At 43.4% G+C, this 15,214-nt stretch overlaps 2 protein-coding genes across 13 annotated transcripts in view; both read right to left on the bottom strand.

Annotated features, from left to right (window-relative positions):
* The window catches only part of wnk4b (WNK lysine deficient protein kinase 4b), a 67,575-nt gene extending 62,623 nt beyond the window's left edge, over positions 1 to 4,952 (bottom strand). For 8 of the 9 annotated variants that reach the window (XM_053612369.1, XM_053612372.1, XM_053612374.1 and 5 more), the window contains exons 1-2: positions 4,864 to 4,952; positions 214 to 346 (exon numbers count right to left, since the gene is read on the bottom strand). The gene's annotated coding sequence lies outside the window, so the exon portion shown is untranslated. The other variant, XM_053612370.1, reaches the window with a different exon arrangement.
* A 6,105-nt stretch (positions 4,953 to 11,057) lies between these two features.
* Positions 11,058 to 15,214, bottom strand: part of arhgap27l (Rho GTPase activating protein 27, like) — a 42,979-nt gene continuing 38,822 nt past the window's right edge. For all 4 annotated transcript variants that reach the window (XM_053612599.1, XM_053612602.1, XM_053612601.1 and 1 more), the window contains 4 exons: positions 14,526 to 14,603; positions 14,284 to 14,418; positions 13,809 to 13,914; positions 11,058 to 11,818 (listed from right to left, as the gene is read on the bottom strand). In XM_053612599.1, the coding sequence (XP_053468574.1) occupies positions 11,641 to 11,818; positions 13,809 to 13,914; positions 14,284 to 14,418; positions 14,526 to 14,603 (497 nt within the window). In that variant the 3' untranslated portion in view covers positions 11,058 to 11,640. The remainder of the gene's footprint in view (positions 11,819 to 13,808; positions 13,915 to 14,283; positions 14,419 to 14,525; positions 14,604 to 15,214) is intronic.

The following is a 15,214-nucleotide window of genomic DNA, read 5'->3' as shown; positions in this document are numbered from 1 at the left end:
CATCGTTTATACAGGCGCGCGGATAAACTTCAGCATGCTGTATATTCCAACAGAAAGAAAAAGAAAACAACAAACAAGAGTAACAAAAACAACAACAACAGAATATCTGATGTGTTCTGCAGCGCTTTAACACACACCCACACTCTCTCTCTCTCTCTCTCTCTCTCTATCTATCTCTCTCGCTCTCACACACGCACACACGCGCACACACACCGGAGTTTGCGAGCGCTCGAGCCTGCGACTGCCTTCCCCACTGTCTGGGTGAAACTGTGCGCCTCCCACTGAACCACCTTCCTGCTCATGTGTGTTTATTCCAGCACAGCGGAGAGGTTCTGTAACTGAGAACCTGAAATATGAAAGACAAAAAAAATATCATCATTATAATAACGACACGTGTGTGTGTGTGTGTGTGTGTGTGTGTGTGTGTGTGTGCTCTACATCTCATTTCAAATCACAATCAAATACTGATGTAATAATGCAAAATACGGAATATTTCAACAACAACAAACCCATATGTCTAGGCTACACGTCCGTTTTGTCAGGTCACCTTGCAAGTGCTCAAAACTGTATTCCATTTGTTGCTGTGCACAAAGTATTGACCCCCCTCTCTACCTCATCCCCTGAGTGGAAAAGGAGCATCCCATAGGAGCAGTATTTTATTTTTTATCCGTCTCTCTGGTGAAGGTTAGGCGATGATTAGAAAAGAAACATTATGTTTTGTCTGTAACTGAATACTTACAAAGTGAACAATGTGGTAGGAGGGTGTCGTACTGTAAAGAAGGAAAACACCCTGGGGTGTGCAGGTGTAGGAAAACAATTCTTGTTTGCTTTTTGTCCATTTATAGTTGCATTTAAGGTTCAAGAAACAAGTTAGTTCCTGTTATGGCTGAAGCGAAAAACCGTTCCCACACCTACTTGATTTTTGATCTTTTCCTTCTGTGTGAGGAGTGTAATGTGTGTGTTTGGGCATGTAGAACATCTGCAGAGTCCCAAAACACATATATTCCCCCCGAGGGAGTTATTCTATCTAACAGCACGCACTGCTCCGGATCCTGCCCGAAACGCGTCGTTCGGATCCAGATTTACTCCCATAATTTCTCTACGTCACGGAGTACACTATCAGCATAATCCCACCCAGAGGCAGGTGCAGAGAAAGAAGGCGAGGCTTCGGTGAATTCAGGCGCCATGTCGTGCAGACGCTGTGTGTTTCAGTGCGAAAGCAAAACCTCTTTGTTTAGCCTTCCGCAAACGGACGAAATCAGTGCGAGTAGCAAGGCGGGCTACACACAAAGGATACTCCTGAAAACTGGGGCGATTCCCACTCTGCTCGGACTCTCTTGCGCTTCTGAATCAGAACCTGTACGCGTGTTTGAGTATTTTATGAAGTGTCTGCTGTTGACTGTTCAAAATATACTGCTAAGTTGCCTCAGTGTTTTGTAAGTGTTTGTTTGTATGTTGGTGGTCTGACAGAGAAGTCGATTGTAGCTGCCGTTGTGACTGTATCTTGAAACGGTTTATATCAATCGAATAACAAGAATCCCAGCTTTGCAAAGATATATAGCATGAGTACCGACGTACACTGTGTACAGCTGTGTACAGTGTAGTCATGTAAACTTGCTTCCGCTCGAACGTCCGCGTTTTCTTAATCGGACTCGGGCTCGAACTGAAACCTCAGTAGCTTAGAATTGCTTTAGAAGCCTTGGAGGCTAAATCTAAAGCTAAGGGCCGTCACTTTTCCCCCGACACATTCATGAGGCTTTCGGCCAATCACAACGCAACAGCTCAGCCGGCAAATCGGAGCTCTCTGGTCTTTTCGGAAGGAGGGGTTTTGGTGAAATGGAGCGTTTCAGGCAGCCTGGGAAAAGAGTACTGCAATAACGTGCGTTATTTCATATGTTTTTATGAACGTTAAAGCATGTTATCCGATTCTCTTCCAACCAATAAACAACATAGTTAACGTTTCAAAACGTTTCAAAATCATGACGTGACTCCTTTAACAAGACAAAAAAAAACCGAATAAGGCACCGTTCGACATGTTACAGCTTCACCTCTGAGTGTTACAAAACACTGAAACTGGAGACTCATCACTACATGAACAATCCTCCACTGTGTGTTTTTAAATCTCTTACTATAGAAATGATCATGTATGTATTGGAACGAGTGCATTAATAGAAGTTTAGCCTGATAATTATAAAAAACATTTTTTTATTAACGTCTCACTCTCAGGTCCTAATGGGGCTGCTGTAAATGCTTTAAGTTGTTTATTAACGGCAGACGAACACGATATTGTTTTTCATGTGTTTTTTTCCAGGAGCTGAGAACACTTTCTGTGTGAAATGAACTGTGTATGACAGCATCGTCTTACTCGTGTTACAGAAGCGACCTGATGACCTTTAAACCCTAACGAAGGCATGTCTACATGCAAGCATGCAAACTCCAGGGTGTGTGTGTATGTGTGTGTGTGTGTGTGTGTGTGTGTGTGTGTGTTGATTGACTACTGAAAGGACAATCGAACTCCGCTGACCTGGAGCTGAGCCAGAGTGCTTATAGAATTATTATTTATTATGTTTATTGTTATGTTTATTATTTATATGAGCGTTTCTTCAGAAATCAGCGAAGAGGCGTCTTACCTGTAGGATTAAACATGGCCACTCGTGAACTGTAGTCATGTGTAATAAAGTGAAACCTAAAACGTTTAGCTACTAGAAACAAAAGATGACACCCTGGAGAAAACATCACATTGCACCACACACACACACACACACACACACACAAACACATACACACACACACTCACACACACTCATTCATACCTAAGAACAGTGTATTCTGAAGAAATGGAAACCGGAGAAGCAGGACATTGGGAAACATGTGAAACTCGGTACAGACAAGTTCAGGATCGACCCGGGAACCACCAACATCACAAAAATACAGTGTGTGTGTATGTGTGTGTGTGTGTGTGTGTGTGTGTGTGTGTGTGGTGCCGTGTATTCCCATTCCCTATTCCCATTGTTTCCCGGATAAACTCCAGATCCACCACCACAAAACAAACAAACAAACAAAAATCCAGATAAAGAGTGCTCACTGAAGGTGAAAGAATGTCAGGTTGAGCTCGAGCGGTTGAACGTAGGCTCTAATTTTAGTTATTCGGAATAAAAGGGCACATGAACACACAGCATACAAAGCAACGCTGCTGCTCACGACGAGCCAAACTTCTGCTAAAACATTTGTTTTCCATGAATCCTCTGGAAGCAGGAATTGAATGGTTACTAAAGTAACCGATATGACATTTTATCATTCGCTGATAGAAGACTTAAGGGGCTGTGAATATTGACCGAGAGGCAGCTTGGCCTGTAAGGCAGTCCCTAACACTGGCGTTCTGTCCAAAAAAAATCAACCCAGCACCGTGTTTATAAATGAAAAACTGCAGGATATCAGCGCGTGCTCGCTAATTCTAGCTAGCCGATTAACTGTCTCAGCTAGCCAATTAACTGTCTCTGCTAGCCGATTAACTGTCTCGGCTAGCCGATTAACTGTCACGGCTAGACGATTAACTGTCTCAGCTAGCCGATTAACTGTCTCAGCTAGCCGATTAACTGTCTCTGCTAGACGATTGACTGTCTCTGCTGGCCGATTGACTGTCTCGGCTAGACGATTACCTGTCTCAGCTAGACGATTAACTGTCTCAGCTGGACGATTAACTGTCTCAACCAGCCGATTAACTGTTTCTGCTAGACGATTGACTGTCTCTGCTGGCCGATTAACTGTCTCTGCTAGCCGATTGACTGTCTCAGCTAGACGATTAACTGTCTCAGCTAGACGATTAACTGTCTCAGCTGGACAATTAACTGTCTCAGCTGGACGATTAACTGTCTGTGCTAGCCGATTAACTGTCTCAGCTGGACGATTAACTGTCTCGGCTAGACGATTAACTGTCTCAGCTAGACGATTAACTGTCTCAGCTGGACAATTAACTGTCTCAGTTGGACGATTGACTGTATCAGCTAGACGATTGACTGTCTCTGCTAGACGATTAACTGTCTCAGCTGGACGATTAGCTGTCTCAGCTGGACGATTGACTGTCTCAGCTAGACGATTGACTGTCTCAGCTAGCCGATTAACTGTCTCTGTTAGATGATTAACTGTCTCAGCTGGACGATTGACTGTCTCAGCTAGACGATTGACTGTCTCTGCTAGATGATTAACTGTCTCAGCTGGACGATTAGCTGTCTCAGCTGGACGATTGACTGTCTCAGCTAGCCGATTAACTGTCTCTGCTAGCCGATTAACTGTCTCTGCTAGCCGATTAACTGTCTCAGCTAGCCGGTTAGTGAAAAGGGAAGGTTAACGGGTAGTTGTTCTATTTTCAGTCTTATTCAGTGTATACTTCAGTGTTTATAATGAGCTAATTCACAATATTTACTCAATATCTGCTTGGTCGCGTCTCTGACTAGGCAGAGTCACGGTGGTGAATACTTTTGCAAGCACTGCACATACTGTATCCACACAAAAAGTTTTGGGACACACAATATTTTAGCCTTTCTTTTCAAACGCTAAGCGAGGAATGAGTAGAAGTGAATTGAGAAACGTCAGAAACGACTATTTTAGTGGAACAATCTGGAACGAATCGGATCTGAAGAAGCTGAATCGAATGAAACTCTATAGAAGTTAACATCACATGACTAGAAGGCTGCGTTAGGTTTAGCGTTATGATTCTCATGACAGTGTAAAAGTTATTTTCATTTCTTCCTAATGACATATATATATATATATATGATGTATGTAATCCGTTTTTTTTCCTCCTCATTGTGCACCTCAAGTGCTTTTCACCCCGAACCTCTGTGCGGTCAGTGAATGACTCACCTCATCCAGTAAAGGAGGTCAGACGGAAGTGCGATGTGCGTGGTATGTGCAACCCATGTCCTCAGCAGTGTGTACGTGCACGCAGCCATGTGTGTGTATTATATGCACGGTGTTCTTATCAGTACATGAACACATTGATGCAACGCCGCTGAGCCTTGCCACGTGATAAACGGCCTCTCCGTGTGAACATTGGCGTCAGGTTCTCTTTCATTTTCACCTCAAAACACGCAAGATTCTCACATTAGTCCTGTAATTACGTAATTCTACTCGTTCGTAACGAAGAATTAATACATGCACGGTAATCCAGGTCAGGAAATAATGAAGCGGAAAATCTTGTAAAATCTTGTAAAAACCCATAATGTTAACTAACGTACAGTAAACCACTAAACCCAGTAAAGCTGAGTTAAATAGTCACAGAATGGGTTAATCTACATTGTGTACGTAAAGATCATTAGTAATGTTATTTTATATTAGGTATATTTTTACAGCTGTTCGTATATAACTCAGTGGCATAGCTTCAACGTTGATAACAAACCAACAAAACAGCCTCATGTGCAGAAGCTATGACACGTGACATACGCTACAGTATAATGCTACAGTACAGGCTTAGACCCACACGAAAGACCCGAATCCACACACTGGAAAAAGGAGGAGCGTTTTTTTTCTTTCTGTTTTTCTAAGCCGTCTCATGGGAAACAAGGTCACCGTGGTGCGCGCGCATTTCTGATGTCTAGCTTATCCATTATCCACTCTCTAATTTCCCAATCTTTGCAATATACTGCATCTTCCAACAGGAATGTTTCTGTACATCATACAGCCTTCATTTGCAGAAATTTATTAGATTTCATTTGCTGTCAAACAAGATCCTGGTGTCCACAGAGTATTTTTAAACTAGTCCAAATTGGTGGGAAAAGTACGACCCTGGAAGCGCCGTCGTTAACGGTCCTGTTCACCGCTCCGCCTCCGAGCGCGGGGCAGTATGATTCCTTGCCCGATGGGCCTCCGTTAGCGCTCTTATTGCAGTTCCCATTTTGACCACTAGGACAACTGCCATAATAACTCTAAGGAGATAAAAGTGGCAGTGATCACTTTGCACTATGATGGCGCAAATCAACGGAAAATCGGCTTTTATTTGTCAAATAGTACAAAAATTATCATTTTTTAAATCACTGGTCACTCAAAAGAGGTAATTAGTATTTTAAAAAATAATGTTTGGAGTTGTAATGGAGCTCACATGAATAAGCTGCGAATGTATACACGTTATTATTCGATCTGTCTTGGAGCCCTGTGTGTAAGACATTTCCCGCAGTAAGTGAATGCTTACGTATTTCACACCAGCAGTCGCTCCGCTGCGTGTGCGAGACTAATCTGCAGTCTGATTTTGAGTCCGATCGTGATTTTATTATTGTGTTTACTGGCAGGTCGTTCCACGGCTCGGAACTTGTTTCTCGAGTCGAGCCTCGTTCCATTCTGCATAGCAACATCAGCACAAAGCAAAATGTTTTCCTCATGATGGTTGTGTTGTGCAGGTCACACCGCCGTATCCACCCTGCAGAATAATGGCAGACGCCCCTCGGCCACCGCGTTTCAGAGAACTGCGTTCACAAAGCAGCAAGCTGTGTGACGAGGGGGAGAACAAAGGCAAGAATACCCATAAAAACATGTGGAGCGAGGTTAGTCAGTAATAATAATGATGATAATAGTAATAATATTTGAAAAAGGTAAATAAATAAATACATTTTTAACAATCAGTATCACTTTTTCCACTGCTATTATAAATAAAGAATGACGTAATATTAAAGAAAACCAATCAAGAATGTCACCTGGTCTTTCTCCAGTCTTCAGCTGTCCTGTTATAATGATCCTGCGCCCCCTGGAGCCTCAGATTCCTGGTCTTGGCTGAGAGGACTGGAATCTTGTGTAGTCTTCTGCTGTTCTAGTTCATCCATCTTTGTGGTTCAACGTGTTGAGATGCCTTTCTGCTCGTCACGGATGTAAAGAGTGGAGATTTTTCTCCGTTCTGATGTTTGATACCAACGTTGGCTGAAGATCTCGTGATTTAATGCTGCTGAAACATGATTGGCTGATTGGATAACCACACGGACGAGCAGGTGTTCCTAATAAAGTGGTGGTGTGCATGTGTTGGGAATGCGTGGACGAGTTTCCCAGAAGCTCTGACCCTGAGATGTTTACTCCGCTTTAAGGCCGATTCTGTAAATGTCCACGTGAGCAGTTGACATTGGTGACGATCACATTCACACACTACATTATAACCCTACAGAGCACGCAGCACGGACTGCTCCCGGATCAGTGTGACGGAAACGCGCTGAGACTGAAAGAGAGGGCTTTGAAAAGAAAAACTCACATTAAAGCCTGAGATGTTTACGTTCTCTTCAAAACACAGTCCAGAGCAGAGAAACGGAGCCCGAGGTCTATATATAGGGCTGTAAATGATTTAAATAGCTCTTTAACTGCAGGAGGCTGAGAGGGAACGAGGACAAGGCCGAGACACACAGGAAAGGAAAGGCGAGTGTGGTTCGCATAAAGGCTGCGTTTTTTGTTGTTTTTTCTCCACAGGAAGTTCTGATGTGAAGAGTTAACGTTGTCATTTTAATTTCACAATTACACGTAGAACATACAGAAATATAAAAATAAATATTCAGAATATAATATTAATATTAAAGGTAACAGTAACAATGGTACTTAAATAAGTGTATAAAAAAGTATAACAGACGTTTGAGGAACAGAAATGGAATAATGAGTCCCTGAACAAAAGGGGGGGTCAATATTAATAGTAACAGTCAGTATCTGGTGTAACCTCCAGCTGCTTTAAGTACTACAGTGCGTCTCATCCTCATGGACTGCACCATGATTGGTCAGTTCTTGCTGTGAGATGTTCCTCCACTCTTCCACCGAGGCATTTGCAGGTTCTCGATCACGTTTAGGGGACACACACACAGTTACATGTAATTTTCCACTACAAGGACGATCAGCTGTCCTTCCTGTCTCCCTGTAGCACCGTCTCAGACGTCTTACATTGCAGACATTACAGTTTATCGCTCTGGACACGTCTGCAGTCCTCATGCCTCCCTGCAGCAGGGCTACGGCATGTTCACGCAGGTGAGCAGGAACCCTAGACATCTTCCTTCTGGTGTTTTTCAGAGTCAGTAGAAAGGTCTCTTTAGTGTCCTAACTTATTGTACCTGTGAGCGTAATCACCTTCCGCCTGTACACTGTTCGGGTCTTAAGGACTGTTCCACAGCTGCATGTGCAATAATTGTTTATGGTTCACCGAACAAGCGTGAAAAAGATCGTTTAAACGCTTTCCGATAAAGATCTGTAAAGATGATTAGGATTGTAGAAAATTATCTTTAAAATACAGAAACACAGTCTCCTGAAAAAGGGACGTGTCTTTTTTTTATTTATTTATTTTTAATTTTTTTTTTTGCTGAATTTAAATACAAGCAATAAATGAAAGAAAAAAAAACATTAAACAAATATAATTCTAATAATGAAGCATGCAAAGGACAACCTATATACAGTATATACATATATAATAATAATAATTATACACACACACACACACACACATATATATATATATACATATATATATATATATATATATATATATACACACACACACACATATATATATATACACACACACACACAATATATATATATATATATATATATATATATATATATATATATATATATATATATATATCTGGATCACTTGAGAAGGCGTGTGTGTGTGTGTGTGTGTGTGTTGCAGTGGAATCAGGTACCTTGTTGTTCTGTAAGCATATCTGTTTACAGCACACACCTCGCAGTGTAAACACAGTGAACACAGTGAACACAGTGTGTGAGAGGTCAGCGATGGAGCAGAAGTGTGTAGATACACTGACCCCTGCAGGCCAGCCAGGTGAACTGCTCATACAGCGCGTATAACATCTCAGTCTCATAACGAATCCTTCTTTTCGGTGCCAAAGTCACAAAGCGTGGAGGATGCAGGAGATTTTGTTTATTTTTGGAAGCGCAGCTGTGTGGGATTATAAACGCTCAGTCAGCAGCACAGAAACTCTTCACTCAGAGACATGAGCACAAACCAAATCAAACATTATAAACGTATACCCCGAGTACACCGAGGAGCACCTACCGCCATTGTTTTGCTGATTCATTCTGTAGAACAGCAGCTCTGACAGCAGTACAGCTGCAAATCACAGCATGCGCTCGTTATAACGCCTTATCGTTTCTGTAGTAACAGCTCATTCGCATAAACGGAATAAGAACACGCGCGTAATCGGTTTCTCTAAGGAGATGTTGATTTAATGGTTATGGAAGGAGTCTCCAGTGTCAGTGCTTTGAAACAGTCAGTGGTCAAGCTGTAACGTTTGTTTATTTATTTATTTATTTTTTGTCTTATGAACTTTTAACTATATTAAGTTAAAAATCAGGTGAGGGAACAGGAACAGGAATTCGCTTGCTTCACCACCGCTCCACAACATAAAATGTAACTGAAAATGGATAAAATTTTAAAGTATGATGTGTCAATCCTTCATTAGTATAAATCGTTGAATTGTTGCCATGGTAACCAGCGGACATGCTGTTCTAGGAAGCTTCATGGTGGGAAGAGTAAGTGAGTGTCGTCCAGATAAAAGCGTAATGGAGGTATCTCATGGAGATATCTCCAGAAGAACTGTCGAGGTTCTCTAAAACCGGAGCAGGAACTTACCTGCTGATTTACAGTCTGACGAACGGATCCGCTTTAAAACAATTCAGCACGTATCCGGTTTAGTTTACCACGCTCCGTCTTTTTCCATGTAGAAATATTTCCTTTCATCGTACAGAATACTCATTTAAATGTAAACGAGAGCTTGAGCTGAAGTAACCAAAGCCACATGCAGGAGGGAGACAGTGGCAGGTCCTTTTATTTTGTCTCGTTTAGTTAAAAGATGACTCCCGGCGTGAACACCATCGGATTATTGGCTTAAAAGAATATTTATTTGGTGAACATTGCTTTTATTTACACAGCATGTATAGTCTATGAAATGTGATATTCAACCTCTTTCCATATGAACATGAATCTATGTACAGATCTGGAGATGATATGCGTTATACATGTATAGATGTTCTGTTTAACCTTGAACATTATGACGCTGTAATGTGCACATGATGTGTCCAACGTGTTCTCTCTCGCCCCAGAGCCACAGGTCAAGGCTAGGACTCAGCGAAAGACCTCGTACTGTGGCACTGCTTGCACTGTTGTCCTGTACTTACATATATTGCTTCGCTTGCAGCTCCCCATTTGTAAAGCGCTTTGGATAAAAGTGTCTGCTAAAGGAATAAAGGAATAAATGAATAAATGTCACATGGATTTACGGCTCTTTGACCATATTGAGATCTGAACTCACAACCTCCAGCCCAGGGATTTTAATGTGTATCTTGATTATTAGATCGTTTGACAGGGCAAGGCAGCAAACTGGCAATAATTTGGCATTTAAATACAAATTCTGGCACCCGAGGAGGAGGACGAGGAGGAGGAGGAGGATGAGGAGGAGGAGGATGAGGATGAGGATGAGGAGGCCTGGATTAGGCTTGTGCAATATAATGATTTGATCATCCCGACACTGGTTCTATTATGTTTGTAGACCTGGTCAGCGTTTTCTCTCCCATAAAACGGGATTAACTGTAACCCTGGAAGCCCCGCCCACTTCCCGCAATCTCACACGCACTCGCTCTGTTGCTCCCCACATAAACGGAGAACACTTTGATTTCAATAATGTCAAATAAAAGCTAACAGGGGTTCACTATCTATAAACAGGGACGATGGCGAAAGTGGTGAAAAACCGGCTCTGAAAGAGAAATTTTGACCCAGAAAGATGAAACAGGCAATTACAAGTAACGTTAATTGTTACAAGTGAAATAATTACAGTGACGACGCAATTAAATGCGCTGTTTTGTTGTTGTTGTTTGTTTGTTTGTTTGTTTGTGGATGAGTTCAATAACTTTGAGAGCAGGACAGTAGACACGTCAGCCATGACAACCGAAGTGCACTGAAAATATAATTGCAATGTTTTTTGTTTTTTTTAAAACTGTTTACTGTGCATTATCATACACAATCACCTAAAAATCCCACCATCCAGCTGTGCTTTCCTGACTGCACAGCTGGTAATATTATTACGCTCTCCTCTAATCCTGAAGTGCTGGAAACGCATGTTTTGCTGTTTTTTTTCTTTTTTTTAGGCTAGCAGTTCTGGGTGATTAAATCGCTTATTTAATCGTTTTCCATTAAAAAATAGAATCACTGCACTATATTATACAAGCCAAGTCTAGATACTGACATGAAATAAAATACCCCGCTGGCAATTTCTATACAAACACTTGCTGAGGTGGGAATCCAGGCGGAGGTTAAACACATCGAGCACGTCCTGTATCGGTCTTCACCAGACGTTTTTTTTTTTGTCGAGAGTAAATTTTTAGAGTCCCCATCCAAGACACCCAAGACTGTGGATCTGAATGACCATCTGAAGTCCGTGTTCGGATAACCCATACTAATCCAGTGGCTAATCCAACCAAACAAAAAAAAAAGCCTGTGAGTGCTGTGCAATCCGTCGCGGCCTCCTGGTTCTGATTCCACAGGAAATCCACACGTAGAGTTAATGAGCTTTAGCCTGAGTGTGCGCAGAAGAACGTTTTAGATCCACAGAGTCCGCTGAAAGCTCAGTCCAGCAGTCCACAGTCTCAGGTGCATCACTCAGGCTGAACGGCTCATCTGGCAGAGAAAACTTCATTGTACTTGCTGAGGATGAGCTCCACGATCTGGTTCTGGAAGACCATGTGGACGGCCATGTTTCCGGACTCTACCTCGGGCCGGAGCAGAGTAGGACCGAAGACTATGGCCATGCTCTGGAACGACATCCGGTTCGAATCGGTGTGTTCAACCACCCTGCAGGACAGGGACAAGAGGTTCAGCCCAAAATATCCACAACATAATGAAAACATTTCCGAGTCTCTACTTCTGTCTATACCTCAACAGGCTCGGGAATGACCTGGTTACACGTCTGCTCCGGGATGAAACTGAATTAACGAAGGAGGGATGACGAGGTCTTGTCTAGGAGCTCAGATTATTGTCACGTGATCGTGTTTATTTAACATCGGATGATTACTTGTGGTGATACAGCGGCTTGTTCATTTCTAGAACACTGAACATCGCATGATATTCCGGCATGTGTAAACGTAAAGTAGGTTTTTTTTCTTTCTCCCGATAATGTTCTCCAGCATAGGCAATATGGAGAATGTTATATATGACTCATACCACATAACGCGACTCCGAAGCATTCATCGACGAAATACTGTCAGGCTAGCAGCGCAAGAATGGTAAGAATGAAAGAAAGAAAGAAAGAAAGAAAGAAAGAAAGTGGTCTGTAATTTGGTGTGCAATTCTCTCAGTGGAGGAGGAGGAGAAGGAGGAAGAGGAGGAGGAGGAGGAGAAGGAGGAAGAGGAGGAAGAGGAGGAGGAGGAGGAAGAGGAGGAAGAGGAGGAGGAGGAGGAAGAGGAGGAGGAGGTTGAAGAGGAGGAGGAGGAAGAGGAGGAGGAGGTTGAAGAGGTGGAGGAGGAAGAGGAGGAGGAGGTTGAAGAGGTGGAGGAGGAGGAGGAGGGGGAGGAGGTTGAAGAGGCAGAGGAGGAAGAGGAGGAGGAGGAAGTTGAAGAGGAGGAGGAGGAGGAGGTTGAAGAGGAGGAGGAAGTTGAAGAGGAGGAGGAGGAGGAGGAGGTTGAAGAGGAGGAGGAGGAAGAGGAGGAGGAGGAGGAGGAGGAGGTTGAAGAGGAGGAGGAGGAGGAGGAGGAGGAGGTTGAAGAGGAGGAGGAGGAGGAGGAGGTTGAAGAGGAGGAGGAAGAGGAGGAGGAGGTTGAAGAGGAGGAGGAGGTTGAAGAGGAGGAGGTTGAATTGGAGGAGGAGGAGGAAGAGGAGGAGGAGGAGGAGGTTGAAGAGGAGGAGGAGGAAGAGGAGGAGGAGGAGGAGGTTGAAGAGGAGGAGGAGGAGGAGGAGGAGGAGGTTGAAGAGGAGGAGGAGGTTGAAGAGGAGGAGGAGGAAGAGGAGGAGGAGGAGGAGGTTGAAGAGGAGGAGGAGGAGGAGGTTGAAGAGGAGGAGGAGGAGGAAGAGGAGGAGGAGGAGGAGGTTGAAGAGGAGGAGGAGGAAGAGGAGGAGGAGGAGGAGGTTGAAGAGGAGGAGGAGGAGGAAGAGGAGGAGGAGGAGGAGGTTGAAGAGGAGGAGGAGGAGGAGGTTGAAGAGGAGGAAGAGGAGGAGGAGGAGGAGGAGGAGGAGGTTGAAGAGGAGGAAGAGGAGGAGGAGGAGGAGGAGGAGGTTGAAGAGGAGGAGGAGGAGGAGGAGGAGGAAGAGGAGGAGGAGGTTGAAGAGGAGGAGGATGATGAAAAACGACAGGTGACATGGCCGATCCTGACGTAAATGTATCCACAGCGGAACATCTTCTAACGATGGAATGAATCCAGGTGGCTGTGTAAATCTGATCCCGTCTGAATAGCACTCACGTCAACTAGTATCTTTGCCTTCGGTCATTCTTGACCTCGAAAAGAAAGCGTAACGCTGCATGAAACTGCAGGATCTCGTCCGTCCTTACCGGATCGTTCTTTCAAATGTTCGACCAAAACAAAAGCCTGTTCTTCTTTTCAAACGAAACACAATAGAGTAGACTTTAAATAGCTTTTCAGTTCCAATCTCAACACTCCTCCTCCCCAGACCTCATTTTTTCCTATTCTTCTCGCTGTATCATTCGAACACACCCAGACCGGCTCGTCGGCCTCTTCAGTATCGGCGTGTTCCGAGTGAAAACCGTGGACCTCGGTTCGAACCTCTTACCTTAGCGAGGAAAAACGCTGGGCTGTTACGTGACGTTATAAACAAACAGAGCGCGCTTACTTGCGTAGGTGTCTGAAAAGCACTTCCATGGTGTTGTGGTTGGGTAAAGGCAAAGCTCGCACCAAGTCCTGCATATACGACACCCTCTGAATCGGATCGCTGATTCCTGCAAGCACAGATAAATACAAATAACTATACTGTATAGGCAAATATATGCAAATATATGCAAAGTGTCTTACACACAGACTTTTGGATTTGTAATTCAATCCTGTGATATGTTTTAGAGAGTTTCAGAAAACAATGAAACGACTTTATTTCTGAGCTGACTCTGTAAGGAGACACATGCTAATGCTAACGCTAATTATTTCTTTAGAAGCGCTCTGGATCTAGCGAATCAGAATCCATACTATTAGACAACTGTTGATTTGAAATATCAGTAATTTGCCGGCTAAGTCGTTTGCTGTTAGGAATGTTATCACGTTAGCGTGTAATTCCTCCTGCGCTTTTGTAATTCAAGTGGGTGGAGGTCACTCACGGATGGCGGCGATGAACTTGTCGAAGAAGCTGAAGGGGAACAGCGGCTCGGGAAGCTCCCTGAAGAAGAGCTTCAGCGCTCCAGTGATGACATGAATCTCCTCCCACTGACCATCATCCAGATCCAGGTCCTCCTCTGAAACACGCACAGAGCGAGCAGGTTTACGACCGGATTAAACATGCCAAAGTGTTAAATATGATCATGTGTCGTCGGTGAGAATTCGGCTCGGAGCGCCCGTGTACCGTGATCGGCCCTGTGCCGGAGCTTCTGGATGACCGCCAGGTTCCCGCTCACTCGGTAGATCCCGTCGATGTTTAATCCTGAGCAGGACACGGAACGTTAGCGGAGACACGACTCAAACGCAAACGTGCATTTTTACTAAAGCGTGGTCTACCACGTGCTCTCTGACGCGCTGACACTGGAGACTCCTTCCATACATTTCCAATAAATAAACATCTCCACCATGTCAACGTTTACACACGAAACCTTCACTTATAGTACTTATAAACCTGCGCTAGCGTCAGATTCATCAGCGCTCTGATGTAAGCAAAAATAATGCCAGTTACTGTACTTTCTCTTACATGCACTCGAGTGCAAAAGTTAGCACACCCCCTTTTTGTTGTTGGTAATGTATGTAATTTATAGCAACGAGATATTTAATGTGTTTGGTTTAGGACATTAATAGAGAATTTTATTCTTTTTTTCTATATTATAATAAATAACTACGTCCACCATTTCGCTTTACAACTGCCTCCAACATCTTTCATATCCTCAGAGCTGGTTTCGGATCTTCTGTTTTAATATTTGGACCAGAGATACCTCGAATTGTTGTCTTGTGGTATGATATTGTTGCAGGATGCACCCACATGTCGTTGTTTTTTTCTAAATACTTGGAATTTCTTTCATTTGTAGATAAATTTGTAGTAAAATT

The sequence above is a fragment of the Ictalurus furcatus genome, chromosome 24 (assembly GCF_023375685.1).
Source record: "Ictalurus furcatus strain D&B chromosome 24, Billie_1.0, whole genome shotgun sequence".
NCBI lineage: Eukaryota > Metazoa > Chordata > Actinopteri > Siluriformes > Ictaluridae > Ictalurus > Ictalurus furcatus.
Note: the sequence above shows the minus strand (reverse complement) of the source record. Positions and strands in the feature narration are given on the sequence as shown.